The 15,543-nt window shown below is 35.3% G+C and overlaps 1 protein-coding gene across 1 annotated transcript in view; it reads left to right on the top strand.

Annotated features, from left to right (window-relative positions):
• The window catches only part of ITGA4 (integrin subunit alpha 4), a 77,293-nt gene that overhangs the window by 14,136 nt on the left and 47,614 nt on the right, over nt 1-15,543 (top strand). The window contains exons 3-10 of the mRNA XM_004601377.2: nt 2,334-2,440; nt 2,528-2,657; nt 5,590-5,657; nt 7,401-7,530; nt 9,012-9,097; nt 9,793-9,855; nt 9,945-10,082; nt 14,440-14,551. Coding sequence (XP_004601434.1) covers nt 2,334-2,440; nt 2,528-2,657; nt 5,590-5,657; nt 7,401-7,530; nt 9,012-9,097; nt 9,793-9,855; nt 9,945-10,082; nt 14,440-14,551 — 834 coding nt within the window. The remainder of the gene's footprint in view (nt 1-2,333; nt 2,441-2,527; nt 2,658-5,589; nt 5,658-7,400; nt 7,531-9,011; nt 9,098-9,792; nt 9,856-9,944; nt 10,083-14,439; nt 14,552-15,543) is intronic.

Genomic DNA, 15,543 nt, shown 5'->3' on the forward strand with positions numbered 1-15,543 from the left:
TCTGAATTTATTCCTGGCTCTGCACTCAGTGATCATTCCTGATAGATTCCAGGAACTCTATGGGATGTAGGGCATTGTATCTGGGTTGACCACATGTAAGGCAAGCACCCTACTTGCTGTACTTCATTCTAGCTCCAATAAACCACATTTAAAAAAAAATAATGTGTTATTTGTGACCACTGTCCTCCTTTCTAATTTTCCTCCTATTCAATTACTTTAGTTAATTAATGACTACTTTTAGAAACACTTTGGTATTTTCAGAGAAAATGTTTTATTAGAAATGTCTATGGTGGTAAATAGTAATTAGCTTGAAGTAGAGAAACTCAACATTTATCATCATTTTTGGCAGTTTTTTTTTAAATAGTGGTAATCTAATTAAAAATTTGAACTGAAAGTTTCATCAGGATTATAAATTTAAAATATCTACCTGTTACTTCACTTCCCTTTTATAATGTTGGTGTTATGCAGCCACTATAGTTAAAACACCATGTGTTAGGTCTTAACCTACCTAACACACAACTCTCTCTTTCTTTCTGTCTCCCTGCCTCTCACGTCCCTCCCTGCCATCCTATTTTTTCACTTTATTCGTTTTAACACAGAGATCTTATGTTTCCGCCTAAACCATCCTTCACCAAGATTTAAGCTATAGCAACATTCACTTCCCATTTCAAGTAGGTGACCACGTTAATCAACCCAAGCATTATTTTTACCAGGTCTGTGCTTAGTACCCTTCGTTCAGTCTGGTGCTTTAGGCACCACTGCCACCTGGGATCTGTCATTAATCTGCATTAACATAGCCAGAAAGATATTAGGCTGTTCTGTTGTATCAGACGTGAGAATCACCGGGAGTCATCAGGACCTCACCAGACCTCATGAATCAGAGCCTTCAGAGAGGAGTTAGCTTGTTCAGCTGTATTGTGGGTTTTTGGTCCTTTGTCTATACCAACATCCTCTAATCTTTTCACACCCGCAGAACAGCGTGCATACAAGTCTGCAGACTACAAGGTTGTAGAGGAGTGTTTTTTTAGCCTTTTTCTACCGGCAGTCTTGTTGGGTCTGGACTGGTGGTTGGAAACCAAGTAGCTTGTCTATGCAATAGCTGCTACAGTTCATAATATATGTCCCCACCAGGAGATTTCGTGTGAACAGATTTCACTTTCAAAATAGTAGCCTTATTTACATAGGTATTCTGAATTAACCAAAGCAGATTTATTTAGAGGTCAAGGCTATGGGAAAAGACAAAATGTCTGATGAGTGACAAAATGATCACTAAAACTGTACCAGGGACCAGTGCTCCAAAAAACAAAAACAAACTGAAAAAGCCCTAGTTCCATATTATTACCCAATTATACTGATAATTACCTGTCCTTGGAATTAAGCTTAGGTGAAATATAACTGTCGCATTGTGATTGAAGAGAGTGTAAATGAAGTTTTCAAAAGGAATCTGATATAATACAACATTCTCCCCACCAATCATTTATTTATTTGAACTTCAACAGAATACCAACTATAAAGCAAAGGCAAAAGATCACAAAGATTCTATTCTCTTGAACAGTTCACAAGTACTATATTACTTGAGTTACATTTATGTTTGGCCTTCTGGCAATTCATGCATTGAGTAAGTGCCCACCGAGAATTTTATTTTCTTTCTTTCTTTTCTTTTCTTTTCTTTTCTTTTTATCTCTCTCTGTCTCTTTATTTTTACAATGAAGACATTTGTCTTGACAAGTCTTTCCTGTGTTGAAAATATGAGTACAGTCACAAAATGTAAACCAAACCGTCAGTTTGTTTGAAATGCTGTACATTATTAGTATGCTAATTATAACAGACCACTTTCCACATGCTGTCTTTGCTTTGCAGCTCCAGTAAACTGACTTAAATGTTAAAGACTATATTGTAGTCTTTTTATGTTTTTTATTCTTACTGTCTCATTAAAAAAAAACGGTTTTTAAAATGCTATGTAAAAGGTTGCTTACGAAGCTGGATAAGTGGTCAAAACAAAAGTTTTATTGAATTTGGTCTCTCTTGATTGATAGAGTTTTTTCCCTCCACTAGTCCTGTTGCTCAACTGTCTCCTATATTGAGGTCATTTCTTCCTGGTGATACCAGTTGAAAATCAATTCTGCAAACAAAAATTATCTTGTGAGGAGAATCATTGTGTTCTCACAGACTAACTCAATTGCCCCCACTGTGTGCACTGAATAAATGATGATACCACTCGTGGCAGTGAGACGGATCATTGGAAATGAGCTCTGCGTGTATTGCCCATACTTTTGCCCAAGTAATGCTATTTTCAAGATAACTGATGAATGAATTACTTTACAATGCTGTAGGTAGCCCTCATGGAGAACCTTGTGGAAAGACTTGTGTGGAAGAAAGAGACAATCAGTGGTTGGGAGTCACACTTTCCAGGCAGCCAGGAGCAAATGGATCCATAGTGGTAAGTTATTGGAAATACTTCATGGGCTTCATGAAGGCAGATATCCTGGTTGTGACTTTCATGTTATTTTGCTCTACTTTTGTTCAGACATGTGGGCATAGATGGAAAAATATTTTTTACATTAAAACTGAAAATAAGCTCCCTACTGGTGTTTGCTATGGAATACCTTCTGATTTACGAGCAGAACTGAGTAAAAGAATAGCTCCATGTTATCAAGGTAAGGCGTGATTTTTTTTTAAGTTCTCTGATCAAAAGAAACATATACATACCTTTAAACTTCCTTTCTTTCCTCTTGTTTTTTCCTTGCAGTTAAATAAAAGGTACCTATCTACTCAAAGTATTCTTTTTAAAATCCTCTTCTACCTAATTATTATAATTCTATATAACACTGTCACTGTCATCCCATTTCTCATCGATTTGCTCGAGCGGGCACCATTAACATCTCCATTGTGAGACTTGTTGTTACTGTTTTTGGCATATCGAATATGCCACGGGTAGCTTGCCAGGCTCTGCCATGCAGGCGAGATACTCTCGTGTCTTTGTGATTGAACAAATAGAAATTTTTATGATCACAGAGTTTAACATGAAGAATTTAAGAGTTGATAGTTATCCACTTATGTTTCAATTTATTTGTATATTTATATATTTTTATATTTTTCAGTCACTGTGAAATTAAAATTTATTTTAATTCAGCATAGGTGAGTCTGATCCCAGCAAATATGCACAGGGCACTTAAAATTATGAAATTAGACTTAAAATTTTAGCCAAAAATAATGAACTTGAATTTGTTTTAGTCTTAACCCTTCTAAAACTATCGAGGGATTCAAAGCATGTAAGAACTTTCCCACTTATTTTGCCCTCAAATTTACATAATTTTCTGAAAACATGAAGTGATTAGTATCATTTGAATGAGATTTCCCTTGAAAATCTTAAGCTGTAATTAACATTACATGATAATTTAGATGTGAATATCAGTAAATAGTTAAAAGTGATGCTTATAAAGTGGAACACAGAATTATATTCATATGAGTGCCGGTTTTCCAGCTTATCCAACCAAAATACCTAGGATCCAAAAATTTGCATATACTTTGACATCTTTCTCAAGTATGGATATAATTATAACTATTACCTTTTATTTTAGAGCAAATAATGGGGATTGTTGATTTCGGAATATTAATGGGGTCTGTTTGATGTTTAAGAAGTTTAGTTGATACACATCCTCATTTTCCTTTGATTGCCAAGAATATGAAGGAGAATTTTTAAATTCCCAATTACATTAAGATGTAGTCTACTGTATAGATTTTTGAATTATTTTTTTTTTGGTTAATGTTTATACTTTGATTTTAAAATTACTTACAGACTCTTGGGGGCTTACAATGATATGGTAAAGCAGGTGCCTGGTTCATGCTAAGCATATGCATTACTACCTGAACTATTTTCCTGGCCCCTATATTGAATGCATGTAAATCTAGATTTTCACAGAAACCAATTTTGCTTAGATCTACCTAGCTGCAGAAAAACGAAAGATTGATAAACCTAGTAATATATCTAAGATCAGTGGGGGGAAATGATTTATTTATTGGGTTTGTGTGCCATACCTGTGTGTGCGACTTACTGCTGACTCTGTGCTCAGAGTTCATTCCTGGCGGGGTTGGGGGAACATAAGCAGTACTCGGGATCAATCTGGGTGGGCTGCGTGTAAGGTAAACACTCTACCCAATATATTAATGTTTTTGAAGAGAATCATCTTGGGGCCAGAGATATTACAGAAGGCAAGGAACATGTTAAGCATGCTGCAAACCTCAGTGTGTGTTCCCTCCAAACCACAGGGTCCCCTAAGCACTCGTTGGATATAGCCTCGGAGGTCTCTGGTTGGTCCCCAGTTTAGCTCTCAGGCTGAATCTTTGCCTGCCAGCTAGATTGCTAAGTAGGTCTTCTATGAACCCTGAAGACTGCTTTGGGGGTTATTTCCCCCTCTCAAAAAACAAAAAGAGAGAATCTATCCTCCTCACCCACCCCCACACCCCAAAAAAGAGAAACATCATGACAGTCTTTTTTTTTAAAAAAAAAAAAAAAGACCTAGTTAGCAGTTTTCCTTCCTGGTTAGCAAAGAAAAATGAACATGGGGTCCTGATACTTACTGTGATAGAGGTTTTCTTATGTTAGTTCTTCAGAAGTGAAGCTCTGCTCTTGTAAATTCCATAAATAGCCCTTCTGGGCACTTCACAATAAAAGACCTTCCATCCCCATGTGTTTCGTGATTCAATCTGTTATTTTTAAGTAGGTAAAATCTTGGAAGCCTATTTTAAAAGAGCAAATCTTGACTAGAAATCACAAATCCTGCTTCTTTTTTGAGTATTTGGCAGTTTTAAATGTATGTAGCATGATCTCCTGTGAGAAACGACAGGTTTCTCACACACATATGTATACATATATGTAGTGTATATATAACTATATTTGCTATTTTATAGTCATATTTTGAAGATTATAGAAGATTTTTGGGAAACTTTTAAAGTTTTATTGGAGTTACTACTTTTTAAAAAATTTTTATTTTATTGAATCACCGTGAAAAAAGTTACAAAGCTTTCAGGTTTAAGTCTCAGTCATATAATGATCAAATCCCCATCCCTTCACCAGTGCACATGTTCCACCACAAAGAACCCCAATATACCCCCTCCCACCTCCACCCCCCACTTGAGTAGCTAATGATCTTCACTTTATTCTCTCTATACTTTGAATACATTCAATATTTCAACAGAGAGCTCACTATTATCATTTGGAATTTTCCCCCTACAATCAAGCCTGCTGAAAAGGCATCATTTGTTTTCCATTGCTGAGAATGAAGATTCTATGAGCTTGGTTTTGGATTTCTGATATTTTAGCTCAGTTCAAAGTCTAGATGCATTTCCATAAGAAGCTGCTGGGTGCCAAAATGGGTTAGTAGATCTCCCGGATCATAGTTTTTAAGGAGCAGAGGGGCAGTTTTGTGCGCAGCTGCTCTGGATCTCCTGAAGTTACTACTATTAAAAGGAATATAAAAATAAGTGTAAAAGTAATAGATAAGTTTGTAAGAATTTGTATAAAGCAAAATTATGCATATTACAACTATTTTTAAATAAAATTCTGACTTGTTTTCTATTTTAATTTAGATCATGCAAAAAAGTTTGGAGAAAATTATGCATCATGTCAAGCTGGAATATCTAGTTTTTACACAACGGTAATGTTTACCTATGGAACCTTACTTAGTTTTTCTGAACGTTTGGAAGACTGATCTTATGCATTGAACTAAAGTTCATACTGAATAGATTTTAAGTTTCTTTGTTATGACTTATTTTTACCACTCAATGGTAAAAACATTACTTCCAGAAAATATTATTTAGAAGACTTTAGCATACAAAAGTACTAAAACTTAAAGAATTTGTATTAAGAATTTAATGAATTGAGACTAGCTATAGTTACTTGTTTTATGAAATTCACATTAAAGTTTATTTGTAAAAAATCACTGTATCACTGTATCACTGTCATCCTGTTGTTCATTGATTTACTCAAGCAGGCACCAGTAACATCTCCTTTCATCCCAGCCTTGTGATATTAGCAGTCTCTCCTTACTTGTTTTTCCCAATGATTAGAGGCTCTTTTCAGGGTCAAGGGAAGGAGACCTGTTATTTGTTACTGTAGTTGGTATATCAAATATGCCACCGGGAGCTTGCCAGGCTCTTCCATGGTCTTAACCACTATTTAAAAAAATTATGCACAACTTTATAAACTTTTAAATGCTATATATAAAATTGTATTAAATAATATAAAAGTGGTCTGAAAAGTTTTCATGATCATTCTTTTTTCTTTGGGCTTTTGAGCCATACTTGGCAATGCTCAGGGGTTACTCCTCTTGGTGCTTAGAAGAGGAAATGGGATGCTGGGGACGAAACTAGAGTCAGAAACACGTAAGGCAAAAGACCCACCCTTGTATTCTTGATCTGTACCCTCATTTTCTAGAGTTTTCTTCTCTACTTATACAGAAAATTTGTGTAATCATTCAAACATAGTTGGACATTCAGTATGTGTTTGGAAGTTTATCCATTTCTCTCTACCTACTCATTTCTCTACGGATTCCTTTCCCCCTCTTCCACTAAAATGGACCATGCAAGTTGTGCATCATTTATTCATTTAAAAAATGTAAAATGACCTTTTAAAATCAGGATGGTTAGGGCCAGGTAATTCTACAAGTAGGGCTCTTGACTGTACTCAGCTAACTGACCCAGGTTCCATCTCAGTCACCACATACGGGCCTTTGAGCACTGCCAGGAGTAATCCCGGCCCAAAACAAATAATAATAATATAAAATCAGGGTTGTTAAAAGAAATGTAGAAATTTGTTAAATAGATTTGTTGATAAAGCTTTCGTATTTCACTAGACTGCTATCAGCTAATTTTCAACTTCCTCTTTTTCCTTTTGTTAAGTTGCCATTATCTAAGTTACTTCAGATTCCACTGGACTGTTTTTCTCTACAAAATCATTAAGGAAACTGTTTAGCGGCTTTTTGGAAGTTTAAATTAAAACTGCATTTTACTCTTTGGTAGAACATATTCATATGTTCTGAGTATGAATAAATGCCATTCAGTTATTCAGATCTTTTTCAGATCTTTTTTTTCCATTAAGACATCACTTTGTTTTCCTCACAGAAAGTGTTCAGTGGTTCTACCTTTGATTTGAAAGTCTACTGATTAAATGCTTAATGAGTATTTTAAAGTTTTTAGTATCTAAAATTCTACAGCTAAATTAAAATTTATTAGCCACTTCTCTGTTTTTCAGTATGCTTTAAAATTCATAAAAAGTTCAAATTTATGAAATTTGTTATAGGAGATGCATTCCATCTAAGATTGTGTATCTACAGGAGGCTTGGGGTGGTGACATTAATCTTAAATAATGACAATCTGGTATTTTTTTCCTTTCTTTACAGGATTCAATTATAATGGGAGCTCCAGGATCAGCTTATTGGACTGGATCTCTTTTTGTCTACAATATAATTACAAATAAATTCAAGGCATTTTTAGACAGAGAAAACCAAGTAAAATTTGGAAGCTACCTAGGTACTATGAAAATGAACAAATATAGATTATTGCTCTCTTTATAAATACTAGAACGTTAAAAAATGGAAATTGTATTTTCACATCACAGTGACAGTTAAAGGGACCATTTAGGCACTATTTTTGAATTCAATTATGAAACTTTACGTAGCTTAATATTTTGCATTTATGACTAGGCGACTGATCAACCTGTGATTCTTATGATTACTGTCTCTTAATGCAATTAACACATTAGTATATTGGTAGCTTATATTAAGAATTTACCATATCCCAGGAACTTTTTAATACGACTTTTACACGAATCAGCTAATTTAATAATGTATGAGTAAGTACAGTTTCTAAGGGATCACCTTAAAGAATATCAGTGGGTCTGCAGACAGCATTCTAAACGAAGGATATCATAAAATATATGTCTCTAGAAACAGATCACTGGCCCTGGGCTGGAGCGATAGCACAGCGTACTTAGGGCGTTGCCTTGCATGAGGCCACCCCAGGTTCGATTCTTTTGCCCGTCTCGGAGGGCCTGGCAAGCTGCCGAGAGTATCTCACCCGCACGGCAGAGCCTGCCAAATTCCCTGTGGCATACTCAATATGCCAAAAACTCTAACAAGTCTCACAATGGAGACGTTGCTGGTGCCCGCTCGAGCAAATCGATGAGCAACAGGATGACAGTGACCATGATACAGGCCTTGGCCTCTTAAATTCTTAGATTATATCTTTTAGTTCCCTCTGTCAGCCCATGAGCCCAATAAGCCATCACTAAGATATTTGCGGTCTATATTTGTATAGAAACACAGTATTTTTCTGGCAGCAATTCTTGTTAAAGTAAAAAGAATGCTTTTTCTATAGTTCCTGAGAAAATAGACTTGTGAAAATTCATAAGTGCTTAAAAATTGAACAGCACATACTCAAAAATAATCGTAGGAAAAGGCAATATTTTCCCCATTTAGAAAGTTTATTTTCAACCAGGGAGTTCATTTAAAATTCCACATTTACTTGTTTATAGTTCAAAGATATCTTGAAGCAGTTTAAGAGGTATAACTTGGTATTATATTTTTTACCACATAATAAAAATATTTTATTCCTTATAAAATTTTATCATTATATTGCGATTTCATGGCACAAAAGTTGAGGTTTAGAAAATATTTATTAAAGTATGAAACATTTAATTTTATCTACTCAAATATTTATTGTAATTCTGGAAGCTAGCATATTTACTACACTGGGACTAATAAACCAACTATAAATGTGCTGTCTTCAGTTTATAGGACTTGGAAATATAAGCTACATAATTAATTAGTTTCAATATTAATAATTGCTTTATGCATGGAAGTGACCAATTATGCATATTAGTATGACAAATGGTCATAAAGCTGTTAATGTGATTATTTTCAATTCAGTTTCATTTAATTCAATGGTAGATTTCTGATAATATCTTTCTCGCATTGCAAATGAGTCTCATGCTTTTTTTTATTTTCTTGAAGGGTACTCAGTTGGAGCTGGTCACTTTCGAAGTCAGCACACAACTGAAGTAGTTGGGGGAGCCCCCCAACATGAACAGATTGGCAAAGTAAGAATTACATCTTCATTTTTATTTTCAAATGTTTTAGTAGCTTGCTGAGAGAGTTTGCAAGACAGAATAAGATCATAAAGGAAAAGCTGCCAAAATTCTAAGGAATGAAAATGAGAAATGAGGGGCAGTGTGCTACACTTAATGGAATTGGTATAAATTGTGTGACTTTTAGACAAAATTTAGCTGAAAAGCTTAAGAAGAATTATAGTGGTCAAATGAGGTTTCTAACAATTCTTAGGGAATATATACATGTACACATATATACCTTTCCAAACTTGCACGTGAAGGAAAATGGAAGCAGCTACATATTTTGTGGTAACACTAGGAAAATGATATTTAAAGAAAGGGCTGAGGAGATAATTCTGAAGACTGTAGCATGTGCTTTGCCGTTGGAGCCCCAGGTTTGGACCCCGGCACTATCTGGTCATCCAAGCACCTGTTAGTTCTTAGAAATAGTATTAAGAATATTATTGGGAATAACCCCTGAGTCCTGCAAGATTAGGCTCAAACACAGAAAGAAAAGAAGTTGTTTTGTAAGAAAGGTGTATTAAGTCCCTAAATCTTGTATCACTTATATAAATATATTTTTTAATTTGGGTAACTGCAAGTTGTGAAAATTTATATTTCAATGAAATGGACAATTTTTTAATGTAATAATACTTTTTTTCTTTTCTATTTTTTTCATATCGTAGGCATACATATTCAGCATTGGTACAAAAGAACTAAATATCATACATGAAATGAAAGGTAAAAAGGTAATATGTCTCTACCTCTGGTATCACTGAGAACTTTAATGAGTATCTGTGCCTTTTTCTCAGTGACTAAATCTGGTTTGGTTTGCTAGCTTGGCTCTTACTTTGGAGCTGCTGTCTGTGCCGTGGACCTCAATGCCGATGGCTTTTCAGACCTACTCGTGGGAGCTCCCATGCAGAGTGTTATCAGAGAGGAAGGAAGAGTGTTTGTGTACATCAACTCTGGCTCGGTAGGTCCAGTTGCCCCGCCCCCCCATACAGGAAACCATTTTTAGAGTTATGATCAAAATTCAATCACTTCTTACTCCAGAATTCTGATATTACCTATTTTTTAGGCTTATTTGGTGATGAAAGCAAAAATTCTAATAGTATACATTTGTTTTAAAAGTAAGATGTTGCATTTTGTCTATCCTCTTTTAATTTTACTTTTTTGTGTGGGGGAGGGTGCATACCTGATTGTTTTCAGGGCTTAAACCTAGTTCTGTACTCAGGGATCACTACTGGTAGAGTTTGGGGACCAGATGCAATGCTGGGTTGGAAATCTGTTGTCTGTGTGTAAGACAAACACCTTACTGCTATACTAAGTCTCCACCTCATCTTGTTTTTTTTTATACCCACATATGAGATTCTACAATGTTTACTCTTCTCCCTCTGACTTATTTTGCTTAGCAGAGCAAATGAGGGATATTTTAGAATAGATACTGCTCACTTGACAATACAATTTAATGATCATTTGACAATACAACTTAAAGGTTTCTGCTGGTTTTACCAGTGTAGATTTTTTTAACATAAAATGAAAATGAAGAATTGAAAGGCCTAACAGGTCTTTGACCTGTTTTTTAAAGAGCAGGAATAGGTGAATAGGAAAAAAAAATTAAGAGAGTTTTCAGGGCAGATTCAACAAAGTTAATTTGCTTCAAAAAAGTATTTAAAATTTTATTGGTCAGTGTTTTCAGGGCATGAAACATTTTCTTACATTAAGAATCAGACTTTCACTGTTAATGGGAATACCAATGGTCCAGCTTTTTTGGAAAACAATATGGACAGTCCTTCAAAAACTAGAAATTGAGTTTCCATATGACCCTGCAATACCACTTCTGGAAATATATCACGAGGATGCAAAAAAGCACAGTAGAAATGACATCTGTACCTATGTGTTCATTGCAGCACTGTTCACAATAGCCAAAATCTGGAAACAACCCAAGCGTCCTGAAACAGATGACTGGTTAAAGAAACTTTGGTACATCTTCACCATGGAATACTATGCAGCTGTTAGGAGAGATGAAGTCATGAAATTTGCTTATAAATGGATAGATATAGATAGTATCGTGCTAAGTGAAATAAGTCAGAAAGAGAGGGACAGACATAGAAGGACTGCACTCATTTGTGGAGTATAGAATAACATAACATGAGGCTGACACCCAAGGACACTAGATACAAGGGCAAGGAGGATTGCCCCATACCTGGGAGCCTGATTCATGAGTAGAGGGGAGAAGGCAGCTGGAATAGAGAAGAAATCACCAAGAAAATGATGGCTGGAGGAATCAGTCGAGATGGGAGATGTGTGCTGAAAGTGGATAATGGACCAAACAAGATGACCTCTCAGTGTCTGTGTTGCAAGCCATAATGCCCAAAAGTAGAGAGAGAGTATGGGGAATCTTGTCTGCCATGGAGGCAGGGGGAGGGCAGGAAAGGGGGGTATACCGGGGATATTGGTGGTGGGGAATGTGCACTGGTGGAGGGATGGGTGTTTGATCATTGTGTGATTGTAACCCAAACATGAAAGCTTTTAACTATCTCACGGTGATTCAATAATATTTAAAAAAAAATCAGATTAAATACAAGAGTATAAATATCAGCACATTGTAAAAACATTACCGTAACAATAAGAAAAAAGTGTTCAAAAAAGTTTTAAAATGAATCATAGTAAATGGGTGGAGCAATAGCAGGTAAGGCGTTTGCCTTGCAAGAAGCCGACCTGGATTCAATTCCTCCATCCCACCGAGAGAGCCCGGCAAGCTACTGAGAGTATCCCACCCGCACCTCAGAGCCTGACAAGCTACCCATGGCATATTTGATATACCAAAAACAGTAATAACAAGTATCACAATGGAGACGTTACTGGTGCTCCCTCGAGCAAATCAATGAACAACAGGACAACAGAGTGACAGTGCTACAGTGCTACATAGTAAATGCTCCCACTTAAGAGGAAAAAATTCTCATCAAAATTTCAAATATAGAGCAAGAAAGTTATTTATGTATTGGTATTTTGCAAAGTGTGTTTAAGCCTGAATTTAATAGAGACATATCATATCCAGGGTGTTTATTAGAATTATCAAACATAGCTTTTCTTTTACATAGTGTCACATGTCATAACTGGTCTTCATGTGCTACACCCTCATTCTTCATACTCTTTATTCACAATTAAACTTTGGATAGTCCTTTAAATAAGAATATTTCAAACAAGAATCTGAAGAAAGGTAATGCAGGAAATGTAGAATTACTTTTTCATTAAACACTGAAGGAATTCAAATATAAATATCAACTTTTATGTAATATTGTGCTTTAAGGGCAAGAAAACAGTTCAACTATCTATATTGTCTTCCCTCTTATTCTGAGGCACTGTTTTTGAACATTTGGGTGTTAATTCCATAATTTCAGCTCTTAAACCCCTAACATAGATGTAGAGAGATATTACAGATGTTAAGGCATTTACCTTCCCCTCAAGTTTGATCCCCAACACTGCATAGGGTCCCTAAGCACTGTTAGGAATGATCCCTGAGCACCATCAGGTGAGTCCCCAAAACCCAACAACAAACAACAAAACTTCTGGCATAGATTTTTTTCCTTTTTTTTCCCCCTAACATTCTATTTCTAAACTCTCTAGAATTTAGAAACTAACAACAATCTAGCATATTTATTAGTTTTTGTTAGTGTCTGTTCTTTCAGTAGAGTTTAAATTTTGTATGGTAAGATTTGTCTATCTGGTTTACTGCTGTTTCCTCGGGACTTAAGAAAATCCTGGATAAGTAGCTGGTCAGTAATTATTTTTCAATGAACTCATAATCTGGCTTCTACCTCCTTCTAATCAATTACTCTTAGTTGTTCCCAGGAATTTTTGGTCACCATTCTTTGTTACTGGAGGATACCTGAGGAATAATTACCGCCCCCTCTCTTGAAACACTCTCCTTCTGTAATGTCAGTATCATTTCTTATCTTTTTTCTGTACCTTATATCCTCCCTTGAGCCTCTTTTTCCTTCTGCCCCTAAATTTAGGTATTTACCTCAAATTGAAACTCTTTTTCCTTTATTCCTTTTATATATCCACTCACTGCTTCTGGTGTCACTGACTGGTTTTTGTAAAGTTGATTCCACAAATAAGTTATTAAAAATAGAAATGGCATTTTATGTGTTGAAATGTAATATAAGTTATAAAAGAATTGAAAATATTCTTAGTTATGATATCAGGACCTCAGACTCTAGAAAAGCTACAAAAGAGTGAACAAATGAATACAGCAGAGTAATTAGGATATTTTTCCTATATACAAATTAAAGAAGCTCTTCACTTTGGGTCAAGAAGCTTTTAAAAAGATGCAGTATTTAAGAAGATAAGTGTTGAAATATTTTAGTTGGAAAATAAAAATCAGTAAAGTGCATTTTATAGAAGAAAGTGTATGCTTACAAAGTGAATAAAGTTGAGAAGAAATTATCTGTGATAATTAGTGCATGGATTCTTTTTACTGGAAAGTGCCATGATCAGAGTTTAGAAAGAAATCTGGTATCTGTGACAGCAGCTTATTATTGTATTACCATTGATTATTTGACTGTAATAACTACCTTAAAACTTCTGTGTAATTTGACCAATTCGTGTTTTATTGCTGATTCGGTTATGTTACTCCTCAACTCAAAAAGCTTCACTGACTTCTTCTTGTGTTCCCTAAATGCAGAGCAAATTTCCACTGATAAAAGTCTAATACCATAAGACTCTAGTCTGATATTTGGGGAGTCTTTTACATATCATTTATTATAGTAAAATTTTGGGGAATAAGTATTTTTGCTATAATGTTTCATGAAAAATGAATAAACATTCTTAAGTAGCTACTTAGAATTCCATTTTCTTTATGAAATCTCTCCTGGTTCTCCTAAGAAGACTCTCCTTTCGAGATTTTTATATGTCAGTGCTTAAGCCTTCCTAAATGTGTGACCTGCTTTGGAAAAAGGTATCTTGTACATCTGGAAACTTGCTCCCTTGGCTTATTCACTCTGCACAGTGCATTACCTTTAGTAGGAACTCAATAAATATTTGCTAAATTGAATTATCAAAATGATTTATTGGATTTTTCAGAGCTAGGGGTCATGAGTTTGACAGTTTTTTATGTTTCCCTAACTCTAATCATAATACGATGTGTATTGACATAACTTGATAAATATTTATTGAATTGAACTGAGATGTGTGTACTTATGCCCAGTTTGTAATTTCTTCTACTTTTTAAGGCATTAGAAAAAATCCATATCCAATTACAACAGTAAATCATGTGTAAAGTTGTCAGTTTTTTAATGATACCTTTTCTCCCCCTTTTTGTCTAGGGAGCAGTAATGAATGAAATGGAAGTAGTACTTGTTGGAAGTGACAAATATGCTGCAAGATTTGGGGAATCTATAGCTAATCTTGGTGACATTGATAATGATGGCTTTGAAGGTAATTATAAGTGTACATATAATTTGGTACTTGATTTCTACATTTACAACAGCATAAGAATGAAGAGAATCTAGTTAGAATCTTTTCTGTATAGAAATTGAAGTTGGAATGAGCTTTAGGATTTTTCTTTTTATTACCTGACTTCTCAGTTGAAAAGCTATTGATCCTTTCTGTTGTTAATAAAGAATGATACTCCCTTCACCTTATTTCATTGATTCTAAGGCACTGCTGACTCTAAGTTGCATTGTTGGTTTATGTTCGCCTAGAAACTGCCTATTAAACTGTAACCCATCAGTATTTTAGTAGAATCTTGATTTCAGAAATGTGGAAATGTGGTCCACTGGTATTGCAGTTTCATTAGGCCATTCCACTTAATTATCAGTACGATAAAGATATAGGACAAAACCCAACAGAGCTGGAGCAGGAACTAGAAAGGCTCCTGCTGTGGCAAGTATTCTTGATTCAGTTGCTGCATTGTGGGAGAATTTGGGGATTCCCCTAGATTCTTGAGCAGCAGTGCAGTAGCAACCAGCAGATGCAGAGAGTGACCATTTAACAACCTTATACAAAATATTTCAATAATGAAAGTGATGGGTTCATTAGGACTGTGCCTGTTGAAATCTCCCTATCACAGTTTGCTTTTATCATCCGATGGAGAAGGAAATGTTAGATGGCATAAAATGACAAATGGGTTTGAGAGGAGAAAGTGTTACTCCCAGAGTTCCAGAAATAAATATACTTGATATTATTGGGGCTTAGAATTAGGTCTAGCAATTGGTATATTAGCTAAAAACTTACTTGGATACTGGCAGTAGTGAATGAGTGCTGTAAATTCTTGTACCCTCAACTTCTTACTATGCCTGAATATTTTACTCTACTTCAAATGTTTAAAATGTCTTACTTTGACCAGGGCTCAAATGGTAGAGCACATGCTTTGCATATGAAGCACTAGATTGAACCCCAGCCCTGTATACCACCTCTAATAGAGAAGG

This window comes from Sorex araneus, chromosome X (genome assembly GCF_027595985.1).
Source record: "Sorex araneus isolate mSorAra2 chromosome X, mSorAra2.pri, whole genome shotgun sequence".
Lineage (NCBI taxonomy): Eukaryota > Metazoa > Chordata > Mammalia > Eulipotyphla > Soricidae > Sorex > Sorex araneus.